The sequence below is a fragment of the Glycine soja genome, chromosome 4 (assembly GCF_004193775.1).
Source record: "Glycine soja cultivar W05 chromosome 4, ASM419377v2, whole genome shotgun sequence".
NCBI lineage: Eukaryota > Viridiplantae > Streptophyta > Magnoliopsida > Fabales > Fabaceae > Glycine > Glycine soja.
Genome location: NC_041005.1, coordinates 9,865,372 through 9,877,247, shown reverse-complemented (window position 1 = coordinate 9,877,247; position 11,876 = coordinate 9,865,372). Strand labels below are relative to the sequence as shown.

General features: G+C 36.2%; 1 protein-coding gene across 1 annotated transcript; it reads left to right on the top strand.

Moving 5' to 3' along the window:
* The first annotated feature begins 11,176 nt into the window (after positions 1–11,176).
* Positions 11,177–11,572, top strand: LOC114410533 (uncharacterized mitochondrial protein AtMg00860-like). The gene has a single exon (XM_028374518.1). It carries the CDS (start codon positions 11,177–11,179, stop codon positions 11,570–11,572), a length of 396 nt encoding a protein of 131 aa, XP_028230319.1.
* Positions 11,573–11,876: the final 304 nt, after the last annotated feature.

The following is an 11,876-nucleotide window of genomic DNA, read 5'->3' as shown; positions in this document are numbered from 1 at the left end:
TGTGACATTGTTTGAGGGGGTTTATTCCCGATGTTGTGAGAAACATTTTCGTATAATTTGTTTGTATTTTAGACAAAATTACTATATTAGCGTAATAAATTGTTATATTGAGATCATGAAATTGTAATTAAAATTGTGTGTAAGTGATAAATTGAATATACGATGAATCATGAGATTATAACATTGTTATTGAGATTGAGTATAAGTGTAAATTCGAACATGTGTTGATATGTGAATGATAACTACTAATTATGAGAATATTTTGGGGTTAAATTATATAGGAATTTGTAATTTTTCTCTTTTAATTTTTCCTTTTTGAGCAAATAATTTTTAAATTAACATCATTTAAGTTTTTGTACAAAGAATATTAAAAGTGATGGATTTATGAAGCTTAGTGAGTAAAATAAAGCCCAAAAATGCAGGAATAATTAAGGAAAGCAAGCTAATTGAGGAAAGAATGACTAATTAAGGAAAGTAAGCTAATTGAGGAAAACAAACTAATTAAGGAAAGAAGACTAATTGAGGAAAGCAGAAAAGCAGAATAATTAAGGAAAGAAGAACTAATTAAGGAAATCAGACTAATTCAGAAGCCCACTAATTTGCACCTATAAAAGAAGAAGAGAGAAGAAGGAGAAGACACACAAAAATTCAACAGAATACAATTCCTTATAAAAGGCATAAGCTAGAAGAAGGAGAAGCGAGCAGTGAGAGTCATTCCTTCCCTCTGTTCCCTTTCTTATCTTTTCCCCCTTTACTAAATATTCCCTTCTTGCAATTGTAAAGTCTTCATGACAATGAGAGTCATTCCTTCCCTCCATTCTCTTTCTTATCTTTTCCTCCTTTACTAAATATTCCCCTCTTGCAATTGTAAAATCTCCATGACAATGAGAGGCTAAATCCCCTTTGTTGGGAACTTGGCAGTCAACTACTATTGATGTAATTCCTTTTCCTATCTATTTATGAATATTACATTTTCATTATCCTTTCTTGTGCTTAATATTATTGCTTGTGGCTTGATCACTCATTTTCATTGTAAGTTTTAGGGTTAGCGTTGGGAAACATTATTTTCTAATATAACTGGAAAATGGTATCTAAATAAAGTCATCATTAAGGATAGGTTGATATTTGTTTAACCTGTTATACATCTATATTCTTAATGCAATTTACTATTTTAGCTCTGCAAAGGGATTTGGGAGAGAAAATAGATAAATTAGACTTTTTTATGCGGGGGACCAAAGTTAGAGTAAACTAGTAGATACAGGTATAAATTGGAATAATTATATATAGAAAAAAATCAGTAACATTACATCAAAAAGTAGCTTTGGTAGGCTAAGTTTCCAACATTCCCATCTTCTGAATTCATCTTTTTGTCATCATCTGTCTTTTTTTTTTTATTTTTTTTTTCATTAAAATTTCCTATCTATTTTATCTTCTACTTTTTTTTATTATCTTTATCATCTTTTAATTTAAATCTTTATCTTATCTTTCTTTGTCATCTTTTAATTTAAATCTTTATCTTATCTTTTATCAATCTTTATCTTCTATTTTAAATTCCTTATCTATTACTTGTAAATTAAATATTTATCTACCTAAGTACAAACAAAGTTCTTGTAGATACGATACTCGGACTTCCGTTTTAACTTTACTAGTTGGGACTTCCGTTTTAACTTTACTACTTGGGACAACGTGTAGAAGAAACAACGCTCCAAGAAGAAAGAAAGAACAACAAGGGAATCAAGAACCATCATCCTCTATATCATCTTCTTCTTTTCCACATCCCAACTTTGAAGAACACATCATGGAAGAAGACCGGCCATGGAGGATCACCTTGGAGGACTACTCTAGTACCTCTACACCCTAGTATTTCACAAGCATAGCCCGACCCGAAGTTCAAGCTGCCAATATCTCTTATCCACATTTTCTCTTCTAGTTGATTCAAGACAATCTCTTTCATAGGCTCCCCAATGAAGATCCATATTCCCATCTTGCTACATACGTAGAGATTTGCAACACAATGAAGATAACAGGAGTTCCTGAAGATGCCATCTGCCTCAACCTGTTCTCATTCTCCTTGGCTGGTGAAGCTAAAAGATGGTTACTCTCATTCAAGGGAAACAACTTGCGAACATGGAAAGAGGTGGTGGAGAAATTTTTGAAGAAATATTTTCCAGAGTCCGAGACCGCTGAGGGAAGGGTAGAGATTTTTTCATTCCACTAATTCCCTGATGAATCACTAAGTAAAGCTCTTGATCACCTTCGTGGTTTACTTCGGAAGACTCCCACCCACGTGTTCAGCGAGCCAGTTCAACTCAATATCTTCATTGATGGCTTGCGACCCCATTCGAAGTAGTTACTTGATGCCTCCGCTGGTGGGAAGATCAAACTGAAGACACCTAATGAAGCTATGGAGTTGATTGAAAATATGGCAGCTAATGACCATGTTGTCCTTTGTGATCGAGCCTACACACCTACAAAGAAGAGTCTTCTTGAGCTCACATCACAAGACGCATTACTAGGCCAAAACAATTTTCTAGCCAAGCAAATAAAGACCCTCATAGAAACGCTGGGTAAGCTTCCTTAATAGTTGCATGCAGTGCAACCTTCCCATTCTTTAATCATGCAAATTAGGGGATGCAACATTTGTGGTGGGGACCATGAGTCAGGTATGTGCATGAACTAAGATGATTCATTCAAAGAAGTCAACTACATGGCCAATCTCAATCGTCAAGGGTTCCATCAAGGAGGACCTCTTGGAGACAATCAGGGAGGAAATTTTTCTCAAGGCCAAGGCTAGAGATCTCATCCTGGGAACAACTTCAACAACGATCAAGGTGGCCTATCCATCCGACCTTCTAATCAAGTGCCTGGTTTATATGAGAAAACCACTAAGCTAGAAGACACTTTGAATCTAAATACATCAACAATGGTCTGCTCATCCTGGGTTGTCCATTCATGCTTACTGCAAAATGTGTTATGGACATGAGGGATGGCAACTTGGAGATGAGTGTCGAAGATCAGAAAGTTACCTTCAACTTGTTCGAAGCAATGAAACATCCCGGTGATCATAAAGAATTATTCAGGGTGGAGGCAATAGAGCAAGAAACCGACCTCACTGTGCAGCAGTTGGCCATTCACTCCCCATTAGAGAAGGCCCTTATAAATGTTGTTGATTGCCTGACCAATAAAGAAGAAGAAGATATCGGAGACTGTCTGGCAGACTTAGACAAATTAAAGAAAGCTCCCTTAGGGCAACATACCTTTGAAGACTTGAAGAAAGACACACTATTAGAGAAGCCCAAGGTGGAGATGAAGCCTCTACCTACTCATCTAAAGTATGTGTTCTTGGAAGATAATGGAACCAACCCAGTCATGATCAATAATAACCTGTCATCAGATGAAGAAGTACGATTGATAGAGGTTCTTAGGAAGCACAAAGAAGCTATTGGGTGGCATATGTCTGACCTCAAAGGAATTAGTCCCTCATACTGCATGCACAAGATTATGATGGAAGAAGAGTACAAGCCAGTGAGACAGCCATAAATGAGGCTCAATCCATCCATGAAAGAGGAGGTGTGGAAAGAAGTTCTCAAGTTACTTGAGGTTGGACTTGAAGTAGCTCCATGTGGAGCTTGTAGGCCTTGGATTTTCTTCATCAACAAAGTCCTTTACTTCTTGAAGTTCAATGGCAGTGGAATGGAGAAGGAAGAAAGATGATTGGAGACGCCACTTCAAGGAGAATATGAGTTAAGAACAAGTTCACCACCATAGGAAGTCATGGATAAGAGCTTGAAGATAGGAGAAGATGAGTGGAGGGACAAGAAAAGGAGTACGAAATTTTATGTCTCAAATGAGGTATGAACTTTGAAGTGTAATTCTCAAATGATCAAAGTTGAAAAATGCACACACAAATTGATCATTTGAGAATTACACTTCAAAGTTCATAATTATTGCATTACTTTTCTTAATTTTTTTAAGTTTCTATTCAAATTTCACTTGAATTTGATTTTGTGGACCTAAATTTGGAGCCAAAATTTCACTAATTATGATTAGTGAATTTTAGCTATGGTTCAGCCCACTAATCCAAGATCAAGTCCAAGATTCTCCAATAAGTGTGCTTAGGTGTCATGAGGCATGTAAAGCATGAAGGACATGCACAAAGTGTGACTACATGATGTGGCAATGGAGTGTAGTAAGCAAATGCTCACCTCCCCCTTAGGAAGGTCCAAAATTTAATTGGATTGAGTTTCTCTCAATTCAATTAAATTTCTCTCCCAGCACACACACATCAAATAGTACACTTAATGCATATGAAATTACAAAACTACCCCTAATACGACAACTAGTCTAGGTGCTCTAAAATACAAGGGCTGAAAAATCCTACATTACTAGGGTACCCTCCCTACACTATGGAGCCCTAAATAAAGGGCCCAAAAATAATGAAGCCCTAATTTAATATGTACAGAGATAAGTGGGCTCATACTTAGCCCATAGGCCAAAAATCTACCCTAAGGCTTATAAGAACCCTAGGGCCTTCTTCAGCAGCTTTGGCTCAATCTTCTTGGAGTCTTCTATCCAATGCTCTTGGGGGGTAGGATTGCATCATCCCCTGCCCCTTGAAAAGGATTTGACCTCAAATTCAAAGGTTCTTGAAACTCTAGGCTTCTTTCCTCGACACTTGTAAAAAGAATAAAAACATATATGTTAGTAGTGTTGGGTATGTTAGAGTATGGTAAGGTCCGAAAACCCCTTTCTTGACAATCTTCCCATAAGGGAACATGGTTCCTCACCAACTCAATGAGTGGTGCTACAAGTATAGAAAAATATGGGACAATCATTTTGTAAAAGTTTGTTAAGTCATGGAAGCCCCAAATTTCCCTTATACTTGGTGGAGTGGGCCACTCTGGAGTGACCTTTATTCTGTTAGGGTCCATGAGAACCCATTGATCACTATTTAAAAAATTAAGAAAAGTAATGCAATAAAACGTACCTTTTTTTATATTTTCATGTTGATTACTCCTACCAAAAAGTATGACAAACCTAAGGTGTCCCATATGAGCACCTAGGTTTGTATTGAAACAAAAAATAAGAACAAACCTACCTAATGAGTCCCTATATATGTGAATTATGAAGATGTTGGATGCATGGGTAATTTTACAAAAGAGGGTTGCACCACTCAACAAATTCGTCATACCACCTATCATAGGGATTTGGTGCCTCATAATACCTATTTTGGGCACCAACAAAGCACAAGGATTTAAGCTCTTACGAACCAAACCCTCATCCAACAACTCCTTTACTTGAGGAATAATCTCAAACCCAAGAAGTGTGGCAGTGCTAACAAGTGTCTTTTTACAAAGGAGAAAATGTGAAGGTTGTCTAAGAGGGGAAGTGTCTTTAATGTTTGTCTTTATTGCAAAATGAATTTCCTTCTTAGCTAACCTCTAGGAGGAGACACTTACCTCATTACACTCCTCCTTAACCATTAAAGGTTGTCCTTCTTCTTGGGGGTAGATTTCTTCACTAGATTCTTTCCTTTTTGCTTCTTCACTTTCACTAAAGGAAGGTGAAGTAGTAGCCTTATCTTGGCTAATATAAATGTCTTGATCCCTCATAATCATGGTTTTCTTGGTGGGGCATTGATAAGTAATGTGTCCTCTTCCAAGACATTTAAAGCACTTTATAGAGCCAGTCTTCTCTTGCATACTAGCCTTAGGGGGTTGCTTTTCTATTGTCTTCCCCTTATCATCTTTGGGCTTAGAAGGTGCCGCCCCTAAGATGCCTTGACCTTGGTCTTTCTTTGGATAAGAGTGAGGGCCATAAGATTTTGAAGTAGACTTCCTTTTAAGTTGTTGCTCTACCCTTATCTCCCAATCTAAGTAAGCTTCTACATTGTCTTTCCCATGGAAGTATGAGAGGTTAATGTTAGCCTCTTGAGGCTTTCTTTCCTTTTCTACCCTATGGGAATGAGGTCTAAGGTGTGACCTATGCCTTCCTTCATAATAGTCACGAAGTTTTTCACTTAGGCTCTTGCAAGGGTCATGACTACTATAGGAGGCATGTTTTTCTTTTCTTAATTATTTTAGTATTTTCCTTCTTTCTTCTTCCCTTATTTGTTCTCTCTCATCTTAATTTATTTCTACCTCTCTTTTCCTTTTTATTTTCTTTCTAGTTTTTCTTTCCATAACTTGAGGGAACTCAAGTCATCTAAGATTCTAGAGAGAGGGTCCTTATGACTAGTACCCACACCATTAACACTAGATGAATGATGACTCATGTTGGTTCCTAAGTTATGGTTCTTTCTTATTGGGGGTTTGCAAAAGGTAGAAGCTAGAGTTCAAAAGAACTCAAGATAAGCGTGATAAGCAAGAAGAAAGTATCATGCAACAACAAGATAAACTAGTTGTGACTAGTAAAGAAACTAAGCTATGGAAGTAAGCAAGAAATGTAAACTAGGCGGACCCTAAGAGTGTTTGGATGAACACATTTAAGGATCCCAACAAAAAAATTACTATCCTATGGGAAAATTTGCCTAAAATTATTACACACAAATGGAAGTTTGGTAACCTATTGGAGACTCCCAACACACTTCCAATGAAAGGCCTTTTTGTTACAAAATTTTAAACCAATGAAGGTAAGTAAATTTCCAATTACAAAGTTTCAAAAAAGTCCTCAATGTTTGTGGCTGTTCTCTCTTTGGTGTTTCACTCAATTTGGAGTACTTCTTAGTCCAATAGCTCTTAAGGTGGTTGGCCCCTTACCTCTTGACCACCCAAATTCTTCAAGGGATGGCACCAATCCTTTCCAATTTCCTATATGGTAACTCACAAACAAGAAAACAAAGAGACAAACAATAACCAAAGACCAAAAAATGAAATTAATGATAAACCAATAGATTTTTAACAAGACAAATTTTCGAGGATTATTCAACACTTAAAGCAATGAAAAGCACATAAAAGCAAACTAGGACTCAAAGAGAAACCTAAAATGGCTCTAGAGTAGAGTAAAAAAAACTAACAAAAAAAGACTAAAGAAACCTCTAGTTTTGGCACTTGTTTTCACACTAATTTTCAATTGAAATTTCAGAACTAATATTGTTATAAAATAGGCACCAATTATAGAACAAATTTTGAGCCAAAACAACAAGCACACTTCCCTTTCACTTTTTTTTCTGGACACTGATTTTCCTGCCAACTTGTGTGATTTTTCTTATTTTTTAATTTTATCCAAATCACTTGGTTCTTTTTTTCTAATTTTTTTCCTGATTTCTAGAAAATTAAGTAAAAATTTCAGCTCAAAATTAGCAGTGACCAATTCCCAGTAAGTTTTACAAGTGTGTATGTTCAAGCTGCCAACACCAGTGATTTCAACCTAGAAATCAAGAGTAGTGTTTATGTTGCTTAAGGCTTGGATAGTTACGATTTGTGTTTTCTTATGCTCAATTGTATTGAATAACATAATTCAAAAGAGCTTAAGACTTATTTTGATTCAAAAATCCAGCCACAACTCAGCACCACAACTCAATTTCTTCATAGGCATCATACAGGAAACTTAGAAAACAAAACAAAGTTCAACAACAAGACTACTTCTAGGAATAGATTTAGAACATGTTATGAACTAAATAACATGCATGAATTAGACTCAGAATTCAAATTATAGGCTAAGAATTGCAAGAATACATGAACAAATGTATCTATAATTCAATTAACAAAATCAAAATTGAGCACAAACTTAGATCATATTGTGACAATTATTATGACTAAACATGACTCTAAGACAACATGAATGAAGTGATTTACACTTATATTTTTGTGTTTTCTTTTCTAATCAATATTTTGCAAGAAAATTGAGATCTAAAGGTTCAACATAAGAAGATTATGACTGTAAAATGATAGAACCTAAAATCAACACAAAAACATGATTCATAAAATTTGAACCATAGAAATGCAAGAACAAGTGTAGATCTAAGATTTAGTCGGTTTATTTTTTTGAATCTACTCTAAACAGAACCAAACCACAAGACAATGGAGGAGATACATGGAGAAGACGATGAAGAACAAGGAATTAAAGTGAATTGACCAAACAAAAAGATAGAGAAAGCAAAAAAACATCACCTAGATAAAGATGCTTTGATATCACATGATGTAGCTCCATGTGGAGCTTGTAGGCCTTGGATCTTCTTCATCAATGGAGTCCTTTGCTTCTTGAAGTTCAATGGCAATGGAATGGAGAGGGAAGAAAGATGATTGGAGACGTCACTTCAAGGAGAAGATGAGTCAAGAACAAGCTCACCACCATAGGAAGTCATGGATAAGAGCTTGAAGATAGGAGAAGATGGATGAAGGGAGAAGGAGAGAAAGAGCATGAAATTTTATGTCTCAAATGAGGTCTAAACTTTGAAATGTAATTCTCAAATGATAAAAGTTGAAAAAATACACCTACAAGGCCTCTATTTATAGCCTAAGTGTCACACAAAATTGGATAGAAATTTGAATTTCTATTCAAATTTCACATGAATTTGAATTTGAATTTGTGGACTCAAATTTGGAGCCAAAATTTCACTAATTATGATTAGTAAATTTTAGCTATGGTTCAGCCCACTAATCCAAGATCAAGTCAAAGATTTTCCACTAAGTGTACTTAGGTGTAAGAAGGCATGTAAAGCATGAAGGACAAGCGCAAAGTGTGACTATATGATGTGACAATGGGGTGTAGCAAGCAAATGGTCACCTCCCCCTTAGGAAGGTCCAAAATTTAATTGGATTGGGTTTCTCTCAATTCAATTAAATTTCTCTCCCAACACACACACATCAAATAGTGCACTTAATGCATATGAAATCACAAAACTACCCCTAATACAAAAACTAGTCTAGGTGCTCTAAAATACAAGTGCTTACATTACTAAGGTACCCTCCTTACACTATGGAGCCCTAAATATAAGGTCCAAAAATAATGAAACCCTAATCTAATATGTACAAAGATAAGTGGGCTTATACTTAGCCCATGGGCCAAAAATTTACCCTAAGGCTTATGAGAACCCTAGGGCCTTCTTCAGCAGCTCTGGCTCAATCTTCTTGGAGTCTTTTATCCAGTGCCCTTGGAGGTAGGATTGAATCAGGACTTATCTACCCTATTTCTTATAGTTCTTGGGTGAGTCCAGCCTAGGTGGTGCCCAAGAAAGGAGGAATGAATGTGGTCCGCAATGAAAAAAATGATCTAATTTTGACTCGTTGGTCATTGGATGGAGTATGTGCATAGACTACCACAAGCTCAATGATGCTACGAGAAAGGATCACTTTCCTTTAGCATTTATGGATCAGATGCTAGAGCGGTTAGCGAGCCAAGGCTTCTACTATTTGTAGGACAATTATTTAGGGTACAATCAGATTGTAGTGGACCCCAAAGATCAAGAGAAGACTGCTTTCACATGCCTTTTTGGAGTTTTTGCTTATAGAAGAATGTCGTTCGGCCTATGTAACGCACCGGCCACTTTTCAGAGGTGCATGTTGGCTATCTTTGCTAATATGGTGGAAAAGCGCATTGAAATATTCATGGAAGACTTCTCTGTCTTTGTCCCTTCTTTTTGTTGGATCAAGTGGCCTCGGAATAATTAAGAAGGGGAGGTTGAATTAATTATGAACGTGTCTTGACTAATTAAAAATTTATCCTTCTTAATGTTACTATATTCAATTAGGCTTTACTACTAAGTTATGAGAAAGCAAAGAACAGAAACAATAACTTAGACAAAAGTAAAGCGAAAATAGAAAGTGCACAACGAAAAAGTAAAGAGCATAGGGAAAAAGAAAGCAAACACAAGTTTTATACTGGTTCGGCAACGACCCATGCCTAGATCCAGTCTCCAAGCAACCCACGGTTCTTGAGATTTCCAATAACCTTGTAAAATCCTTTACAAACAAAGAGCCACAAAGGATGTACCCTCCTTTGTTCTTTTTGAACAACCAAGTAGATGTACCATCTACTTAAAGCGAACCACAAAGGATGTACCCTCCCTTGTGTTCACTATTACAACCAAGATGCTACCCGCTTCTTACACAGAATTCTCAGACGGTTAGTTCTTTGAATTCAGTGTTTGGACAAAGAATTCTTAAACGGTTAGTTCTTTGAATTCTTTGTTTGGGGAATCAAAAGAATTCTTAGACGGTTAGTTCTTTGAATTCTTTGTTTGGGGAATCAAAAGAATTCTCAGACGATTAGTTCTTTGAATTCTTTTGGCAAGAAGGAGAAAGAAAGAAGAAGAAAATAGAATAAAAACAAGTTTTTTCCCAACGAACTTTTCTTGACAAAGAAAGTATTGAACAAAAACTCTTAGAAAGATGTTGAGAATAATTGAATGAAATCATCTCTTTTAAAATTCGTGCCATGGTCACATATTTATAGCCACTTGATGGCTCTTGAAAAAAACAAGTTAAAAGTTGTTACTCTTGACAATTTCTTCAAAACTAGTCACTTTAAAAGTTGTGACTCTCTTGAAAACTAGTCACTTTAAAAATTGTGACTTTTGGCAATTTATTTTTGAAAATCAGTCACTGGTAATCAATTACCATTATAGTGTAATCGATTACACATCAACAAATGTGACTCTTCATGTTTAGATTTGAAAAACAAACATTTAGAAACACTGGTAATCGATTACAAATGTTGTGTAATCGATTACACAAGTTTGAAAATGTTTTATCACAAGTTATGATTCTTGAAATTTGAAATCCAACGTTTAAAAACATTGGTAATTGATTACATGCCCATGGTAATCAATTACTACTTTGTAAAATAGTTATAAAACTGTTTGGGCTTCTGGTAATCGATTACTGCCTTCTGGTAATCGATTATCAGAGAGTAAAAACTCCGGTAAAAGATTTTTCTTTGAAAAATTCTTTTGGAAAAATTGTGCTACTCAATATTTTCTTTTGAAAAAATCTTTTTATACTTATCTTGATGTTTTTCTTAAAGTTCTTTCATATCTTGAGTCTTCTCTTGAATCTTCACTTGAATCTTGATTCTTGATTGAACGACTCTTTGATTCTTGAAACTTGTTTAACTCTTGATTCTTGACTTGAGTCTTTGACATCATCAAAATAAACTTGGAAAGCTTTGCTTCCACACTTTTGACTGTTGCCTGACTAATCTAGAGCATGCGCTGAGACATTGTTTTAAGGAAAATATGGTGCTGAATTGGGAGAAGTGTCATTTCATGGTCCAAGAAGGAATAGTGTTGGACCACAAGATCTCAGCTCGAGGGATAGACGTAGACCAAGCAAAGATTGATGTAATTGAAAAGCTACCTCCGCCAATAAATGTGAAAGGCATCCAGAGTTTCCTTGGACATGTTGGATTCTACAGAAGATTCATAAAGGATTTCTCCAGGATTGTCAGACCCTTGAGCAACCTGCTGAATAAAGATGTTGTGTTTAAGCTTGATGAAGAATGCTTGACAGGCTTTCAGACCTTGAAGACCAGTGTCGTGTCTGCTCCCATAATAGTGGCACCTGACTGGAGTAAAAAGTTTGAGCTCATGTGCGACGTTAGAGACTATGCAGTGGGGGTAGCTCTTGGATAACGGTGAGATAAGGTATTCCATGCCATTTATTATGCCAACAAGGTCCTAAATGATGCGCAACTAAATTATGCCACCACTAAGAAAGAAAAGCTCGCCATTGTTTATGCCTTAGAGAAGTTCATATCCTATTTGGTGGGCTCTAGAGTCATCATCTTTACTGACCATGCAGCTATTAAGTACCATCTCACGAAGGCCGATTCAAAGCCAAGGCTGATTAGATTGGTCTTTCTGATTCAAGAGTTTGATATAGTGATTAAAGACAAGAAGGGCTCAGAGAATGTAATGGCTGACCACCTCTCCAGGT

What these genes read in the sequence shown, in the direction of transcription:
- LOC114410533 (XM_028374518.1), top strand. Translation starts at nt 11,177, where the DNA reads ATGGTGCTGAATTGGGAGAAGTGTCATTTCATGGTCCAAGAAGGAATA.